We start from the raw sequence: 19,724 nt of genomic DNA on the forward strand, positions 1-19,724 counted from the left end.
TGGTGATTTCAGCTCATTTTGTCTAATGAGGTAATAAGTTTGGCTAATAAGTGGAAACTCGTTATGGCCCAGTGGTTTGCCATAAATGCTGTAGAAGGGCACCCATGGATTGGCCCACAATATGGGAAACAGCAGAGAGAGCTGCTGGCAGCTGAACCCAGAACAGGTTGTTGTGTGTGAGCAGGGTCCAGAGCGCAGCTCCTCTTCCTTTCCTGGTAAGTGAATTAAATAAACCAAGACAATTCAGGTGGAGGGTGCTCAGCCAGGACATGTGGCAAAGAAATTCGGGTTGTTTTCCTCACATTGGTGAGTCCTAATTGATGAAAACCTTTCCCCACACGTGCTATTCCGCCACCATTTTGGTTCTTTTGGGTTCAGCTGGTCAAGCTGATGGAAGCCCACCAGGGTGTGGAAATCAGCGCCAGCCGGGCCGTGGATTTCACAGAAAGAAGGAGCCAAAACTCAGCGCTTTTGTTAAGATCCGCTAAGGATATTTTGCACTCTGCCTCTCCCTTCCTAAAGCCATCAGGAGAAGCAGCTTCTGCCTTTAAGCTGCCCGTCCGCCATGGTCAGGCACATCCCCCGCTCCGGGGCTGCGGAGGGACCCGACCGCCGGTGAGTGTCCCGGGGAACCCGAGGGGGTGGCGCATCCTTCCTCGGATTCCTCCCTTCATCCTTCCCTGCATCCCTTCGTGCATCCTTCCCTGCATCCTTCCCCGCATCCCTCCCCGCAATGCCTCCCTCCCCCCCGCATCGCTGCCAGGGCGGCAGTCCCGGTGCTGCCGGTGCCGGTTCCCGGTTCGGTCCCGCGGTGCCGGTGCCCGGTTCGGTCCCGCCCCGCTGCAGCTGAATCACCCTCAGCTTCGGGAGATGACGGCACCTGAGGTTCGGCCTGTGGTTATTGCCATTCTTTTAAACGTCCAAACATTCCCTAAACCATTTTGAATTCCCCTCCTTCCCCCCCATCTTGCCCCTAACAAATCGAAAAGCCCTGATACAAAATGCCAGATCAGGGCTTACTTGTTCTGACATTTCAGAGCTTTTCATTTTTCTTAATCCTTTTAAAATGCATTTGAAAACACTTTAGCTTGTCATGTAGAGAAATGAAAGCACCCCATTTGAAGGAGCAAAATGAAACATGCTGGCTGATTCCATGTTAATTTTGCCTTATTTTTTCCCTTCCTGTTTAAACAATTTTGTAGAAAAGATAGAACAGAATAACAGTGAACTAAATATTCATGTTTTGGTGAAGAAAATCATGTCCATAAATGTTACTGGCTTCTGTCAGAAATTAAATGTATTTTCAAAAATATTACATGACAATGCTATTTCAGATGATTAGATGGGTTAAAGCTTTTTTATTTTTTAAAAAATCTTCTTTAACAATCATAGATGTATAGCAGAACTCAGAGACTTTCAATCCATAATCTTTTTTTCTAAAGCATTTCATACATGAAAAGGGAAGAAATAGGAAAAAAGAAAGTAAACACAAGTCAAAGATTTCAAAGTGCCTTGCAGTTGAGATCTGTTGAAGTATAAAGCTCTATTGGTATTTCAAATCAATGGGAGCTAACAAAGGTACTAATTATCTCTAGTTCTGAAGGTTTTGATTCCTTATCCTTACAACAGTCAGGTTTGAAATAGCAGAGAAAAAGAAGCAGTCTGGGCTTGTCAAGGTTTTGATAAATCCTGCAGTGTTTTGCCTCAGCCATCCAAGTCCATTCTCAGCTCAGCATTCTCTGTAACCCCATTCATAGAAACATCTTTGGCCTCAATCCCTTGGAAATCATTTGCTCTCTAATGATCTAGATGCAATCCCTGGATTCTGTGAGGTCAAAGCAGAATTCTGTCCCAAGGGCCTCCAGCTCCAGTACCAAATGACTGAACAGGAATTGGTCTGGATGATCCTTCCAGTTCAGGCTATTCTGTGATTCCAACAGCTGTACTCAAAACCACCCTGCACTGCCACATGTCCAGTGCTGCACCACAAGTCCCAGATCTTTGCAATTTGTGGCCTCAAGTTGTAAGGCTCAAGTGAAACTGTCATGATGGAAAAATCCAAATCTTGGTTCATCTTTGTTTGATGGTGCTGTGAGAAAATGAGCAAACAAACTAACCGACCACATGTGGGCTCTCTTGGGACTTCTTCACCTCTAAGTAAACATATACAATGGATTTTGCAACTAAAAAATGTTATCCCATGTAAATAAGGGCTATCGTGTTGAAAACTATATTCCTGGTGTGAGCGTCAAATTAGTTGGGAATTTTATTTCAAGTATTTAAAAAACCATTTCAGAAGAAGCAGACCTGTGTGATCAAAAAGCGAGATTTGGTCTGTATTTTAAGCAGAAGAGCTGGAGGGGCTTAGGTAAGTGAGTAAAGTAAAATATCTGAGTAGACTTTTCTGCTTAATGTGTGGAAGGCATGCAAAATTATGTCGTCAAATTCAAATTATCCAAGATTATTTACATAGGAATCAAAAGCTGAATCTCTGCAAGCCTGCCAAAAGTTAGACTACCGTGTCTAAATCAATTACTTTAGAATAGCCGTCTGCCAATAGTCCATGTGCTGCAATGCAGCTTCTTGGAATCGTACTGCTCCAGAGAGGGAAAAATGAAAATAAAAGCAAGCAGAAGAAATCCCAGGGGACTGTAGCTTCAGGAGGCAAAAAATTGGTGCTTTTTGCTTGCCTGTCTCTTCCCAGTTTCCTGCCCCCTTCAGCGTATGAGAAAGGCAAGAAGAGTTTGTGCACTTTGGAAACTCGATAGGAGGCAGCAGCTGATCTTCCCATCACCAGCCTAAAAATAATCCACTCCAGGGCTTGGAGCAGCTTCACTAAGTGGAGGAAAATCCTGCCATCGGGATGATATTGATCACATAGCACAACCGAGTGACACTTTGGGTTGGTATTTTGGGGTTGTGTTTACAAAGGTAAGCTGCAGAGTTTGATCTAACATTCAGCAACCAAACGGGGCATGCGATGACCCTCCCCCCATTATCTCCCACTAACCACCTCCTCCTCCTCCTTCCCTTTATATCTGTGGGACAGGGCTGCTCCTCGTTCTTTCCTGGGATTACAACTCCAATCTCTTTTTCCTTTTCCATTCGCAGGCGTTCTCAGCCTTTACCGTCCCCTCCTGCTGATGTTTTCTTTGCTGCTGTTCACAGGGTTATGTTTCTTTTTTTAAACTGTCCTGTCTTGGCAATGTGAAGTCGAAGGTTTTACAGCAGGCAGCGTAGCACGCTGGTGTTGGGGATAGCACTGTGTGGAGAAGCTTTCCAAAAAAGAAAGAAAAAAAGAAAAAAAAAAAAAAAAGGCGATGCATTTAGATGTGTGGACCACTGCAGATGTTTGTGTGAAATGCTCTTTGCAGTGCCAATAGCCTGTTTAGCACCACTGCCGTTGTGATTTTCCCTGTGTTTGGATCCTGATCCAGAAGGCTCCCGAAGTCAATGAGATTCTTTGCATTGACTTCAGCACCGTTTGGATCAGGCTGTGGCACACGGCAGTTGGCGCTGCGAATGCTGACAAGCACCAGAGGTAATTCATCATCCTGAGGCCCAGGGGAAGGATGAGGGGTCTGTGGAGCATAGGTGGTCACAGCTTAAATAAGGAATAAAAAGAAAATTGTCTTTTGCATGTGGTCAGTTTTGATAAGGTGGATTTTAAAGGGACAGTGCTTTCTGCCGTTACCTCAGCAGCGCTCTTTGCAAGACTATAGATCCCATGGGTTGGGTTAGAGTGCTTTTAGGAAGGTAAGAAGAGCAAACTAGAAGGATTCAACCTAGCAAGGAAAAAGATTCAGAGTACTAACTTAAAATCTATGGAAAACCTCAGAGTTAGGCCTTCCATTCAAAGCTATAAATTAATCATTTGTCCTTCGTTAAAATGTACTGCGAGAAATTCCAGAAGGAAAGACAAATTTTACTTTTGTGATTTATCCAGAAGATAAGAACTAAGTACTAGTGTAAAACTCTGAGTATTTTCTTCACCCTGCACCTATATGCATACACATATGTATATACATACATGTTTATATGTATATATGGGCGTATAATGCACGTTATGTGTAAGACCAAAATGAAATTCGATCTGAACTGAGACACAAGTATGCTCTGTAAACAGATACATTTTAATTAGGAAGTGCAACTATCAATTTATATATATTTTTTTTTTAAGTATGGACAACAGAACTACTGCAATAAATGTTCTCAAAATATTCTTATTCCCCCAAACAAGCTCCACCTGAGGAGTGTACTTATACTCATTTTTTTGTAGTCATAAGTACCTTGCAGAGCATGACGATCAGAGTGATAATTCAGGTAAGATTAAACTCTTGAATATGAAGATTTTAAAGTCCACTTTAAAAGACCCTTAAGGTAGTTAAAATGTCTTTAATTAGGATTCTTATAGTTTTGTACTTGGTGAGGGTGTTCTCATAATTTTAATGGAAATTTAGATTATCTACCATTTTTCCATTGTCTTCTTCAGAATTGCTTATGGAAAATATATCTCATGAACTGGCTTAGTGCCCTGAGAATCCCCATTTATGCTTGTTAAAATGTGATTTGTGAGTGCTTAGGTTCAATGTTTTGTCATTTCCATGTTTACGACTTTGACCTATTTTCTTTCTTCCCAAAACTTCTTTCCTCTTCACAGGGAATATTTGTTCATGAATCAATTTAGTTCTGTTTTTTGTTTATTCTCTTATGACTGTGTCTATCCACCTTAGCTTAAAACCAGGAAGTCTTAACTTGCCAGTAATGGGGACCCTAGCATAAAAATTTAAATGCTTAAAGGACATGAGGGCTTTTTTAGCTATTTAATTGAAGGGTGAACTGCTGTTCAGATAGTTCATATCTGCATTAAAGTAAACCAACAGGGAATCAGATTCCCAAATGATGTAAAGGAGAGCTGAAACTTGCCTTCCACTGGTATCAACATGGGCCCATCCTCATGATTATTCTTTCTGTTCCCCTCCTCCATGAAGTTTGGCTGATGGCTTTAGCTCATACTGACTATTCAGCACAAGCCATTCTCAGAGGGAGATGGAAAATCCACCTCTGAGAATCTCTGATGAGTTGTAGAGTTCATAAAGACAGAAGTTAAAGTGAGTAATTTGGCAGTAACTTAGAAAGATGAAGGCCTTCCAGCCTACAAGTGTTAAAACAAAAAACTACCTGGCACTTGGCACTCCTGCTGGGTTGCTGAATGTAGCTGGTGTCCTCAGATGGCACACGCTTGTTATCAGATGATCTTTGTCCCATTACAACATTTCCATGTCTGAAATGATAGCTTAAACCTAGCATGCTTGGCAACATTATAATAAAGTATAACATTCCTGCTATAATTAGCACCGAAGCTAATTGTGATGTACCCACATTGGTGTAATTACCCCAAAATAACTTGTTGGCCTACTGTATTCAATAGCAAGTGAAACTTTCTCTGGGAAAGCCATATTTTGTAGTGACTATAAATAACATTGTCTCTTTAAATGAGTTTATGAGCACCTCAACAGTTATTCTGAATGGCTGCTACTCCCTGATGAAAACTAGTCATTCATAACTGCAGATGACCTACAAATTTCAAAATAATTTGCTACCCCTTCATCTGTTTTCTCCAGAATATTCACTTTTAGGTTACACAATTTCTTTTTTCAGTGTGGTAGTTAGACTGCCCCCATTTTGTTCAGACATTGCTGTTTGCCAGTCAAAGCCAGCTTCCTGTAGAGAAGCTCTCAGCTCCAGAGGTTCCTACCTGAGCATGAGCTTAGAGAGAAGGTCAATCCATATGAGAAGAAGAGGCCTTTGCTTTCCAGTGCCTCTCCCTTCCTTTGGGACTCACAGATAAATTTTGCTAAGAGGCTGGTGGACATTTCTCCACTGTTATGACCTTGAGACAGTCCTGCATGAACCAGCTTGGAACTGAAGTAGGGCAACTGCAGCAGTTCAGCTCTGATGTCGAGCTTGATGTGAACAGGGCTTCTTATCTTGGGAACAGCACCAAAGTGATTAGGACTGTTAATTGTGAGACTTGAAGTATGTTTGTGTGGCTCTCTGCTGGACTGTGAGCCCACAGCAAGGCAGGAAGACTGCTGAGGGTGATGAACCTACCTGGGTTTGCTGCTTAATTCACCTGTGTACCTTTCCAGGCAGTGCTGTTTCCAGTGTTCCCAAGGAAGGGTCCTGGCAGGTGTAGGAGGGCAGCTGCTGCTCTGGAATGCAATAACCTCTCTGAGTTGGAGCATTAAAGGCTTTAATATCTTCTGTACCTGTTACAACAGAAATCTTTTCAAATTTATCCTCCTGTGGCTCTGCAGCTCCGTTTTACCTCTTTGATTTCTCCTCACATACTTACTGTGGCCTAAAAAGTCTGCCTCCTCATCTTTGGGAAGGAGAAAATCACCTTTGACCACAGGCTGGGAAAACTTGAGTCAGCTCTGTATTCTCATTTGCTTAGGTCTAATTCAAAGACCTTCAGCATTACAGGTTTTACTGTTCTGTGTGATCAGCATTCTGTCAGTTTTTTGTGGGAAAAACAGAATTAGTATTCAGTTTGTTTAGTTATGTACTTGCATAAAGTGTGGAGAGAAACAAGCAGCACTTCCTCACATGGGCAAGATACCTCTTTTTCCCTCTCTACAGATGTAGTTCTGACTGAAGCCCAGCATTTACTTACTAGAAGAGTAAAAGCCAAGGGAAGAATAGTTTAATATTTTAATTTTTATTCAAGGAACCAAATTTGATCAGTGGTCAGTCATAAAAGTGTTCCCTCTTCCTTTCCTGCTGCAGTTTTCAATGACTTACAACAGTAAGCACAACTGCAGTTCTTCAATTCTTCATGTTTTGGCTTTGTTTTTTTGGGTGTTTTTTTTGTGTTTTGTTTTGGTTTTTTTTTTCCCTTAATTTCCATGTTTCCATTTCATTTAATTAAATCTTATGGTTGTACAGAATGAAGGGAATGGTGCCTTTTCACTCTTTCACTGGGTAACTGTAATCAAGATCTTCAAACTGTCTTCATTTCCAGGCTCAGTTTTTGAGTGAAAGCCTTCAAAACTAGGACTCATTAAAAGTCATTGTAGCTGAGGCCTTTTAACACTCCTTAAAATTCTTAGAATTATTAAAGATCTTTTTAACTTACAATAGTGAAATCCTGTTTAAAAGTGTAACTTTGACTCTTTAATTAGTCTGAAGCTTACTCTGTTTGCAGCTCTAAAAAATGTGTCCTTCTGTAGTTACACTGAACTTTCCAAGCTTGGGATCTGAGTGTGGGCACAAGAAATGTTGCCATTATATTATCAAATTTTTATCTGCAAGTTACTGAAGGCTGCACTGTTTCATTGGAGGAGAGATTGCATCTGAAAACTTGTCATGGTCTAACTCCTGCTATTTTTAGTGCAGCTGCAAAAGCATTGTTGAAAAATGCCCTGTACTGTCTAGAGAAATCAAGGATTTGTTCTGCCTTAGGGGCTTTCTTTCTGTCCTTCTTTGGGGAAGAAGGCAGCTTGTTAAACTTTGAGGCTAATGAAAATGAGCTTCTGGAGGCTTGCCCTGATGCTGCAGAAAGTAATGGCTAATTTCAGCTTCCAGCCAAAGGGTATTGACTGTAAATGCAAAGTATCCTCCCTTTGATATCAGCAAAACTTCATCCAGTGTATTCCCCTTATCTAGGAAACTTGTGCCAAGAGGCAGGAACCACATTACATGCTTTATTCCAGGGAGTGATGGTTCTGTGCATGTTTCCACTCTCCTCTCTATCTAAGTTTTCCAAAAAACAGAGCAAGGTCCAGCGGTTTGAGTCACAAAACTGTGGAGGATGTGTGGGGTCTGCCTTCTGAACCAGAAAATGGGTGGGAAGGGAAGGATGGAGTGGTTTCCTGTCTCCCCACAAGGCATGCTGGAGATGACATTATTTCTCTGAGCTCCAAGGTAGTGCAGGGTGTTCTCATTCACCATTCTTGAAGATCCAGAGAACTGCCAGCAGCAGAAGATGTTATAAAATTTTGGATATGCCAACAGATGCAAAACATGAGTCCTCCACTCCCAGCCACAGCTCGTTTCCCAGTGGAAATGGAAAAATGGGTGGAAGAAAGGAGGGGAGGGAGGAAGTATCACGGGACTGTTAAGGTTTCCACAGTTCTTATCTCCTCTATCTCCTATCAGTGCCAAACTGTACTGGATGTGTGTCCTGAGCTGAGTGCTGCTAAACAGGGAAGTTGTCCACTTGATGATTTGGTATGTTATGAAGCCAAAGCTGCATTGGGGCAGCACAGCACCACAACACTGATCAGAATATTTTGATAGATTTTAAGCATGTGGAAGTTTAATGAACATGGTCACTGGATAAACTGATTCATGATGAGGTTTTATGATCAAAAATCTTAGGAATTTAGTGTCAATTACCCCATCTCATTTAATTTGCCATGTAATCTTTTCTATTTTCAATTTTTACAAACTAACCAACCTAGGCTTGATTTTCTCTCTATTTTTAAGAGAAGGCAATTAAATTCTACTTCTCTTTTTTTGAAATGAACAAAAGTATTGTGAATAGACTGCCCTTACCTTCTCTTGAAAAAGATCACCAGTATGATGGGCACTATCTCTAGATATTGGTATTAATTAATAGGACCAATTCTTTTCTCAACCCTGGCAATGTGCAAAGGACAATTGGTTTTAAGAGCGTTACTGGACATACTCCATTACAAAACTAGGCACAGCACAGATTCTTGTGAAGATTCAGATGTGATTCTTCAAAGACACATCTTGCATGAGAGCTTTTAGCAACTATAGTGTGAGGTGTGATAGGAAACCTCTGCAAACTGATGGTGGTCTCCAGTTAGGAGAAAACACTCTTCCTGCAGTTAATAGTCCTTCACTTGAACATTTGCTGCCTCTATTCTATTTCCCTTCCAGAAAAATGGGATAAAACCAACAGTTCCCTTAGCTTCCCTTGGATGTGGTTTTCATCCTTTCTCTCAGATTGATTTTTGACTGGAAGCCAAAAGCTACACAGGGAGTCAGTGATTCAGTGCTCATCTGAACCCAGGATTCTCCTGCCTTTCAGTACCACTCCAACCACTAGACCACAACAGCATCTTATGCTGTCTCAGAAGAGAGTCATCCTTGTGGGAAAGGGAGGAAAATTCCCAGCAGAACTCCCTTGGACTTCTGACCTTCGATAAAAATGAGGAAACAGCACTTCTGATTTTCAAGAGATTACCATTATCATTATGTTTCCCTTAAAGAAGACATGACAAGCTTTCACAAATTAAACCCAAACAACCGCTTTGTAGTTTTTTTTTTTTAAAAGTTCCTTTTTTGTTTTGCTAATAACTTCTCGATATAGTCAGAACGGAATGTTTCCTTTTTGTTACTAGCCTTATGCATTTATGAATGTATTTAGGTATAAAAATAAAATTATAGAATGATAGTGGTCATATCACTCTATTCATTATAGAGAATGGCCCAAAATCTCCATCAAATTGTGTTGCAGCACATGGACTGTTAGCAGATGGTGGTTACTGAAGTTTGAGTCAGTTGACCCTCAACTTTTGCCTCACAGTGAGTACCTGAATGTGAGTTGTGTTTAACTTCTGATGACTCTCAGCCATAAACTGTTGATATATTTGGGAAAGGGAGTGCATTTATTACACTCCTTTCAAAGAAACTCCTCTTCTCTGATGTGTTTTGATATGGGTGTGATTTTCAGATCCAAAAAGAACTTGCTTAAACGCTAACAGAGGGTTTAGCAGAGGTTCAATATGCTTCTTTGAATTCTATATTTTTGTGAAGATCTGCGTATTTCTGTTTCTAAGGGACTACCTGTGTAGTTTATGCTTACCTTGTTATGATGACCTTGTTTAAACAACTTACAGAACTAATAACTATATGAGGAAGGAAGGAAATCTTTTTCTCTACATTCAACTGACTTTTTTTTTTTGTTTTTAAACTACATTTATGCATTTTCTGCATTCCTATCTTGTTCTGATTCTGCAAAACCTATTAATGCCACCGTTCTTGCAGACAGATGGTTTGCTGAAATAAATCTATTCCTTCTATTTTAGCATGTAAAAATTGAGAAAAGAAAAAGGTGTGAATAAATGAGTTTCCACAACTTACTCTGCAGCACTATGTTGCTCTGTGTAAGGTTCAGGCAAAGGAATGAGCAAGGAAAGACTTGGTTTGCGGTCCTTTTTCATCTTCTTGTAAAGAAGACTGAAAAAATAAATGATGCACAGGTTGATTTAAGCCAGAACCTGGCCATTACTCAGGATCACTCTACGGCCCATGCTCTGCAAGCACAAACACAGGAGCTTATCGTGGTGTACAAAGATAATCTCACAAGAAGTCATGGAAATCAGAGACTGCTGGGATGAGTGTAAGCACATGTTTAAGGGTTTTCAGGATCAAACATAAATGCTGATTTACTGCCTAGGTAATCTTCAATACCACCTACTTTGGTTAAGAGTTGGTCATTTTTCAGTAATGTCTCCTGTGTGTGGCCATTGTTCTGTGTGACAATGAAGAAATACAAAATATTAGTGGGTGCAAAGCTGCCAGATCACAAATACCAAAGGTTCAGAGCTTGCACGGGGAATGCAGTGCAACAAATTGTTGGAGATATGGCTCCAAAGAAACAGCAACACACAGATCAACTTTGTCCATTTGGTTTTGTTATGAGAAATGGAAATCCTTATTTTTCAAATCTTTTACTTTCTTTCTTTACAGTCTCACAGAGCTATTTCAGCATAGTGTTTGTGCCTTTAGTGAGCACTAGAAGTTATAGCATGATGTATTAAAAATAGCACTTAAATAATGAATTCAGCTAAATATAAACAATATTATCAAAATATAAATAATACTAATGTCATATAAACACAGCCTTCTAATGTGCTTGTATTTGACATAGCCCAAAATAATTTTCAAAACGCAACTATGTTGTTCTCTATGCGTTCTTCAATATGCTCTTTCCCTGTCTCTTTATTATATTTATTTTGTCTTTAGCCAAAGGGAATGCTGGCACTCTTGGTAGTCAACATTTCTCTCATTTGTGTAGTAGCCAGACCCTCTGGAAGAGATGAGACTCGCATTTTGTGGGAATGACAATGCCTCAGCCTACAACATCAGTGCTGGTGTCCTCAGGAATGTCTGCTTTGTGGATGCCCTCAACTTGGTCCCTCATGTCTTCCTGCTGTTTATCACCTTCCCCATTTTGTTCATTGGTGAGTTATTCCATGGAGCCCTGCCATCCCACAAACACTCCAGCATGTGTTTCTACTCAGTCATGTTTGCATGGGCTTGGTGGAACCATTAAATGCTTTGTATTTATGAATTCTGAAAAAGAAGAGGAAGAATGGCTTCACCAGATGATGTGAGGCCAACCTGCTGAAATGTGGGAATTTTAGATATAAATCTGAACTAATCAGCTTGAAGAGATGGATGAGAACCAGAGAGATCAGATCCAAATTTGCTATCAAACTTCTCTCTGCAGAAGTTTTCTTCAGATTTGAAATTGGCAACTTGCAGCCTTTGTTATTATTAGATATTAGAAGACTTAGAGCAGTGGGTCTGAATGTCTTTGAAGTTACATGAATTACAGAGAATATCAAAATGTTCACCTTGGATCTAAGGCTAGGATAGGTGTAGGAAATATTGAAAATAGAACAATTTCTTCTTTTGCCAACATTTGTAAGAAAAAGTAGAGCAATAGAGATATATAATTTTTTCCCAACAGAAATAAAAAATAAGAAATTATAAATCCCTCTTGAGGAATTTAGGACAGTGGAGGGGCTCTAACTCATATAGTCTTGTAAAAAACCCCATCTAAGCTAGTACTCTAAGGATATGTTTTTTCTACAGTTACCTTTTTATCCCAGTTAATTTGCAGTGGTGAAATAAATACAATTTAATACTTTTCCAGAGAGGTCAAACAGTAATGTTCTAACTGCTTATAGCATAATATGACACTTGAATAACCATCAAAAGTATTAGCGAAAAGAAATATTCTCCTGACAACTGTGTGAGAAATGCCAAGTCAGTTCTTCCATGTTACCTTCCTGGTGCTGCATGTGTAGATGGTAATGCATTTCTTCCACAAGGAAGATTTGACTTTGGGACTGTATTTGGACATGAGATTTAAGGGCTTTCATCATGCAAAAAGACTGCAAAGTGGTTGAATAAAATGCTACAGGAACCTGTGGGCTAAAACACTCTGTACCTAACTTTGACATGATCCAGCAACTAAAAACTAATTAAATAATTAAGCAAGAGAATAAGAAAAAATTCTAACAAGTTATAAAGACTGGAAAGAAACCCCAGGGTTATGGAAACTCTCTCCAACAGTGCTGGATTTTTACCTCAGTGCTGGCTCTTCCTTTGAGGTGAGATGCAGGTCATCCTTGAAGAATAGGCCTTTATGCAGAAGTATTTGATGGAAGTACAATGCAAGGTCTGAGGGCTGAGATAATATTTTAGAACCCTCTAGCATCAGGTGCTGCTTCTTTTTTTTAAGGGTTTTAATTTTTATTAATTTTTAATTTTTATTAATTCACAGCTGCTGAAAATTCCCTCTATTTTGTGACAACATTAGGAAAAAATATAGGATTTTAAATTGTGTGCTATTTATGTAAATATGTAATTCTTTGTTTTCCATTTTATATGCTAATTATCAGGACATGTAGTTGTTGAATAGAGCTTTAAAAGCCAACTGGAGTCCAGGGTATACACTGACTCCAAACCAGAAATTTGATGATAGGCTGGTTTGTGCAGATGTGTGGGCAAAATAAAAATAAAAAGCAGCTTGGGAGAGACAAAGACAGGAGCAAGGTCAAAACCACATTAGGTTAGGAGAGTCTTAGAGAACTATGGAAAATGCTTGAGATAGCTATGGAGAAGAGAGAATAACTTGTTCTTGCAGAATTTTGTGTCTTAACCAAGGATGAAATGGTGAAATGCTGACAGTTTCCAAGAATGAATAAACTTAGGTTTTGGTTTATGTGTTCCTGAGTCACCTGATGAGCCCCTAAGCATGATTAGGCACTGCATCCTTGTGTAGCAAAAGCACATCCTGGGTTTTAAACCGAGTTAGTTTTGTTTCCTTTTGTTTCCTTTTGTTTGATTTCTTTACTTCCCCAAAATGTGCTGTTGTTGGGATTCCCTACAGGCTTTGGGAAGCCTGTCAGGGAATTCCAGGAGCTCTTTACAGCAGGAGGGACTTTTTGACCCTCTGGCTGAGCACAGCCCTGTACCTGTGCAGGAAGAGACAGAGGCTGAGGCTCACTGTGTGAGAAGCCAGCCTGTGATCAAGCCTCAGTTTCCTCATCCCTGTCACCTCCCTCAGATCCTCTGTTGTGACATTCACATTCTCTGGACAGAGAGATATAATTCCATCTCTCAGGAGAAGCACAGAGAGAAGAGAAAACAATCTTTATCTCTGCTCCTTTGTTTTCCCCATGTGGAAGGTAGTACCTGAAGTGATGGCTGGATTGCATTCTGGTGAAGGTTGTTTGGGTTCAATGAACAATCACATCCAGCTGTGGCTGGGACTCTCAGCAGAGAGTCATGGGTTTTGTTAATTAGTTAGGTAAGTAAGAAGTAAGTATGTAGAATAGTATAGTATCTCTTTAAATAGTATATTCATGTCATATAGTATAGTTTTAATAAAGCAGATCCTTCAGCCTTCTGTTTTGGAGCCAGACATCATCATTTCATCTCAACATCTGGGGTTCACTGCATTTTTTTACTATATTCTGTGTCCCACCTCTTGCTGGGTTGCTGGCCTCAGAGAGGATCTCTGCTGGAAAGGGGAGGTGACATCTAAGGTGATGACAGGGAAATTGGCTTCAGGTTGAATTTGTTAATTAGTTTGAGTCCCTGCGCTGTGTGGGGAGCTCCGAGGGGCCAGCAGTGCAGAGGCCTGGGCTGCACCTGAGGGAGAGAAGCTGTGAAATCACTCTTCAGCCTTCACTCAGACTGTGCTCCCAACCCCTGAAACAGATAATAAATGTTACTTGTTATGAATAAATGCATCTCTTTGCAGCCTCATTTGAGGATGCAACTTTTATATCAGCTGGAAATATTTCCCACTCTTTCTGTGACTGTGGAAGACGTGAGGATGCCATCGCTTCAGCTCTGTTGGTCCCTGTTGTCTGAGGGGGCCACTTGGGGTGGGTTTTTTGTTGTTGTTTTCTTTTTATTTGTCTTGGTCAGGAAGGACTTTTCTTTGATTGTAATTTGAAAAAAGGGTTGTCTCATTGTCTTCAGGGTTTGATTTAAATTACTGGGCAACTGAGACACTCCTGGCTCATCTTTCTAGTAACAACAGCCCTGTAGTCTGTAGTTTGTACTGACTGCATGTAAATGTGGCCCAGAAAATGGATAAGCAGATCAGTCACTGACTTGCTGTGAGATAACCTTTCTCTTTCCTTGCTATCATTTCCCAGGCTGGGGAAGCCAGAGCTCCAAAGTGCAGATTCACCACAATACCTGGCTGCACTTCCCTGGGCACAACCTTCGGTGGATCCTGACGTTCACCCTGCTGTTCGTGCATGTGTGTGAAATAGCAGAGGGGATTGTTTCTGACACGTAAGTATCAGAGTTTGGTGGATAACTATGCTAATTGCATTTGTTAATGGACAGTGTTAATGTCTGATGGGCTGGCTAGTAAGGCATGAGGAAGTTTCCCCCAAAAAGTTCATAGAATCCTTTCAGGAACTGTCCAGGTTTTAATGGGATGAAGGTGAAGCCATTGTTCTTAGCATTTATTCTTCTCTCAAGCTATAATGGCAAGCAAATATTGATCAAAGTTAAGCACTCATGAGGACAAAAATCTTTTTGTCTCCAGGAAATTAATGTTTGTCCTCTTCAATAAATTAGCAGAACACCTATGGTTTCACACAATGGCGAAAAAAAGGCACTAATTTCACTAATTTATAGCATATTTATTTTCAGACAAATGAAATCTCGCCACCTGCATCTCTTTCTACCAGCTATAATGGGATTTGTGGCTGCCACTGTGTCCATAGTCTATTACCATAATATTGAAACATCCAACTTTCCAAAGTTACTGCTGGGTAAGTCTAGGTCTGATATTTATGTGCTTTTACAAATCCCAATATTTTAGCCAAAGTCAGCTTGTGTAGGTTAAGAAGGATGGTGAAATGTGTGAGATTATTAAAACAGAGAGGAAAGTCTCTGCTCTTGCAACTGGTAGTATCATAGGAGTTATTACACCTTTCATAAGGTACACACTTAAAACTACTTTTAAAATTACTACAAAAGAGAAAGCCATGCATGCCTGTGTAATTTCTATCACGAGCTTTTAGGTATTCTTTAACCCTGGTGATAATTTTGAGGAAAATCTTGTCTGCATTCAAAAGGCCACTTGGAATCATGATGTGACCACAAACTCCTGTGCAGATGCTGCTCTTTCTCAACACATTTTGCATCTGATTCTGAGATTATCCCGTCTGCTCTCTCAGTCAGGAGATGGTCAGACCAGACATGGCAGAATAATGTTCCATGCAAGTATATTGTCTAAATTGCCTGTAACTCAACCACCTAAACAAGGCCTGACAGATACCAGCCAGGATGCAGGCCCACACTAAATACCATAAACTCTTTTTCAAAATGAGCACATTTCTGTATTCTCACTTGGAATGCACCCTGCTTTTCCTAAGAGGCAATATGCCTTCTGTTTTGTGCCTTTTCCTTCACTATAAGAACAAAGTTCCCCTTCAGATTAAGTCTCCTTCAGTGGACTTTTGTACCTGTGTGAAGATTTGCCATTGTGGATCTGTTTGAAGGGCTGTGGCCCAGAAAAGAAAACAGGGGCTGGTGACATAGAGGATCACTCTGCCTGCACTGTATCAAGCCATGGAAGCTAAAATGCTGTAGTTACACTTATTTATTAATTTACTTTTAAATGATGCACCTGCACCTGTTTTACAGCCCTGTTCCTTTACTGGATAATGGCCTTTGTCACCAAAACCATCAAGCTTGTCAGATACTGCCAGGACGGGGTGCCTTTTTCTCAGCTGCGTTTCTGCATCACTGGAATCATGGTCATCCTCTATGGGCTGCTGATGGCTGTGGAGATCAATGTCATCCGAGTCAGGGTATGTGCCTTCTTCCTCAGGATCTGGAAGAATATCAGTGGCATCACGGGGTTGAAGATGGCTCCTTAGTCCAAGGAACTCTGGCTTTTGTCAAGTTTAGGCACAAGTTTCGCTTAGCCATAAAGGTTTGGTTAATTCTGTGGATATCCATGGTGATTTAAATCTCTTTAAAATGTATGTCCTTGATGTATCCCCTGGGCTTGGTGTGTGTGCATGCCTGTGTGCATCTAACTACATAAAGTGTAGATGGATGTATATTTGTGCACATGAGGAAGGTCTAGGTGGATGCAATCTGTAAAACTTGTGCTGTGTTAGTGCTGATGAACTATTTATGTAGTGAATCTTTAAGTTAGCATATGTTCTTACCCATGATAACTTAGATTATTTCACAAGAATTCTTTTTTACTGTTGTTCAGCTTGAGATAGTTGGTACTGGTAGGGTTCAGAACAGTATCCACATCCCATGTTGCTCAATTGTTTACCAGTTATCTGTCAAAATGGAAATGCTCCTATTTGAACACAAATTTATATTTAAGTTCAACATATAATTACATTTAAAAGCAAATTTGAGACCGTGGTTGTCTTGCACGTAGTTTTTACTAGAAAATTACTATCAATAAGATAATTTCTGAGCCCATGTTTTTCTGTTTTCTCCTCTGCAGAGGTATGTGTTTTTCATGAACCCTCAGAAAGTAAAGCCTCCAGAAGATCTGCAGGATCTGGGGGTGAGGTTCCTGCAGCCATTTGTCAATTTGCTCTCAAAGGCAACTTATTGGTGGATGAACACTCTCATTATTTCTGCTCACAAGAAACCTGTGGACCTGAAGGCCATTGGGAAGCTCCCAATTGCAATGAGAGCACTGACAAATTATGTCTGTCTCAAAGAAGCCTATGAGGAACAAAAGGTAATAATGGATGTCCATGTCACTGTTCAGCTTTAGAAAGCCAAAATGTCCCTTTGAATTTCTTCAGCTTTCATGAAATCCTTGTTTTAGGAAATTTTATCTTAGGACTGTTTGTTCCAAGGTGAAACATTGGCGTAGGAAGTTCCAAACCAATAGTTACTGTTTGCTTTTAAGTGAATTTATAGCAGGAGAGAGTTGCCAAATTGAGTGCAACTGGAAACTAAAACCACAACAGACTGATCACTTGCTAGATTTTAATAGTGAAAGATTTGTTTAAATCTTAGCTACTTATGAAACTGAAAGATATTCTGTCCATAGTTTCAGCTGGAAACACTCATCTTCACCTTTTTTTCTTCAGAGAAATAGCCAAAACCACACATCAAGAATAGCCAAAACACTGGTGTCTTAGCAGTGATTTAGTCACCAGTCCCAAACACAGAACCATACAGTCTGTGGTGAAGAGAATTAACTCCAACCCAGCCAGACCTAGTACAGAAAGCATGGTTGGGAAAACTCACTGGGTAGAGCAGGATTTTCCAGGGAAACTTCTGGATGCATTTAGGCAGCTCTTTGCTCCCAGCAGCTAATGGAGCTGCAGGCTCCTTTCTGTGCCTTCTGAGATGAAACAATTATCAGTACAATTATTTACATTTTAATAGATATAGTTTGCTTCTCTTCTGCAGTTGAGGATTACAGAGACCAGGGATCAATATCCTTCTGCTTTAGGCAGAAAGCTACTGAGTTTTTGGAACTGAGCTTTTCATAGCAGCCTGGGAGAAGTGCATTCCTCAGACAAGCTCCTTAAAGGGCCTGAGCCCTACTTAAAGAGGCAAAAGAGGGATATGCACCTCCATGGCCCAAGGACCTGAGTCTGTGCCATTCTTGATGGCAGGCACAACAGCTGGGTGCCAGCAGTTGTCTGTAGCTCTTTCTCATCTGCAGGTACTGTCTGTGCCTGCACAAAAATGCAGTTCAGATGCCAAAAGGCAAGGTAAATGTGCATTTCTCATGTGCATGAGCACAAACTTTCAGTGTGTAGCTTCCCTCAGTGTGTGTCATGCACATATAAACACTTGCATAAATGTTATATATGCAGTTGCACTCACCTACATTTCTGAAGCTGCCTTACATCAGGTATTTTGTGTTCTGCAGTTGCTTAAAGCCTTGAGATTACCACCACCTCTAGCACATTTGTGCTACTATTCCACAGCAGGCTGCAACCTTAAGTAAACTGGTATTTTGTAGATAAAGTAAACCAAATGGCTAAAGCAAATCCAAGGAGCCAGGCAGTGGGACTCACTGCTGTTCATTCCTGTGGAGAAATGCATTGGCTTGTGCCTGGGTGGGCCAGAAAACAGCCACAGAATTAGGAAAATTCTTCAGACTGGAGTGTGGTCTGCAGTCTGGAGGAGGTGATATGCCACTGTCTCTGCTGCCAAGTGTGTATTTTACACTAATCTCCTGCAACTGGTGAGGGGAGCCCCACAGCCTTCTCTGGATTAAGTGGGGTTACCCCAGCCTGAGCCTCCAGGTAGGTGATCTCAGCTGTGCTCCATGGCCTTGCAGAGAGTAAACTCCTGTTCCTTCCCAAACCCCTCTTCTCACATTTTAATGAAAGATTCTGAACATGACCTTGAATACTCTGTATTGTGAAATGCCTTTGAGATGGCTCACATGACATTGTCTTGCTATCTCTTCTGCATGCTATGAAAATGGAAATAATTGTATCAATTCTCACATATTTCCATTTACATCTCCCCCCCCCCCCAAAAAAAAAAACCAAAAAAGTGATCCTCTTTCTGTTGTTGCTTGGCTTTTGTTTCAGTTTCTATTGTAGCAGTCTAGATGTTTCACACCACATATCAGTGCATCATAGATCACATATCCAAAAATAGATTTAGCACATCGGTATTGCTTTTGGTTTACTCCACCAGCCTGAATCCTGTATAGTTTGTCCTGATGGTTTTTCTTTCGGGCACTTAATAGAAAAATCAATTTTTAAAGTCAAGGGTCATTAGTTTCCTATGTCCGCTATTCATGTGCCACTATGGATCTTAGCTGTTAGGGCCAAGAAATGGAGGAATGAAATTGTGTTAACTATCAATCACAGGGACAGGGCATTGTCCTTCAGCACCAGGCTTATACTGCCAGCTCCAGAACCATGGGAACAGTCAGATTTCCATATTTACTGAGGCAAGCCTTACAGGTGACTTGATTTATCACAAAGCACTCTCTCACTGCCCTTTATTCCAACTGTGGAGTGCCCAAGGTAGAGAAAATTAGGAATCTGAAAGGAAGTTGACAAAGACAAGGAAAACCTAATCAAGTGGCACAGCTGAGAACAGCAGCCCAGACTGGTTAATTAATACCACAACATTCTATGCAAGCCCATAAAACTCAAGGATCATTCTGGAAAAGAATATATAATTAGAAAAAGGTCTTTCTCCCTCCTTTCTTTTTTACATACTTCAGCTAATACGGAGTCCTAATAAAAAAAAAAAAAAAAAAAAAAAAGAAGAAGAAAAACAGTGTTTAGTAATAAAATAGATAATTTAATTGGTAACTTTTTCCAATAAAAAGGAAACAGATTTCATATAGTGATGGCCAATGTGTGAATTGCAGTAACAGTGAAACTGGCTATTAAATTGTTAGAGAAATAAGGGTTTACCATTGCCATTTAAAAAATTTACTATTAACTGAATGC

General features: G+C 40.4%; 1 protein-coding gene across 17 annotated transcripts in view; it reads left to right on the forward strand.

Annotated features, from left to right (window-relative positions):
- Positions 1-528: 528 nt before the first annotated feature.
- ABCC9 (ATP binding cassette subfamily C member 9) overlaps positions 529-19,724 on the forward strand; it is a 74,190-nt gene continuing 54,994 nt past the window's right edge. For 8 of the 17 annotated variants that reach the window (XM_072923725.1, XM_030263430.4, XM_072923721.1 and 5 more), the window contains exons 1-7: positions 2,802-2,931; positions 9,494-9,561; positions 11,057-11,222; positions 14,442-14,583; positions 14,950-15,071; positions 15,949-16,115; positions 16,778-17,020. In XM_072923725.1, the coding sequence (XP_072779826.1) occupies positions 11,078-11,222; positions 14,442-14,583; positions 14,950-15,071; positions 15,949-16,115; positions 16,778-17,020 (819 nt within the window). In that variant the 5' untranslated portion in view covers positions 2,802-2,931; positions 9,494-9,561; positions 11,057-11,077. Of the gene's footprint in view, positions 616-2,748; positions 2,932-9,457; positions 9,576-11,056; positions 11,223-14,441; positions 14,584-14,949; positions 15,072-15,948; positions 16,116-16,777; positions 17,021-19,724 lie in introns of those variants that run through there. The other 9 variants (XM_030263438.4, XM_030263443.4, XM_072923723.1 and 6 more) reach the window with 8 other exon arrangements.

Source organism: Taeniopygia guttata, chromosome 1A (assembly GCF_048771995.1).
Source record: "Taeniopygia guttata chromosome 1A, bTaeGut7.mat, whole genome shotgun sequence".
Classification (NCBI taxonomy): domain Eukaryota; kingdom Metazoa; phylum Chordata; class Aves; order Passeriformes; family Estrildidae; genus Taeniopygia; species Taeniopygia guttata.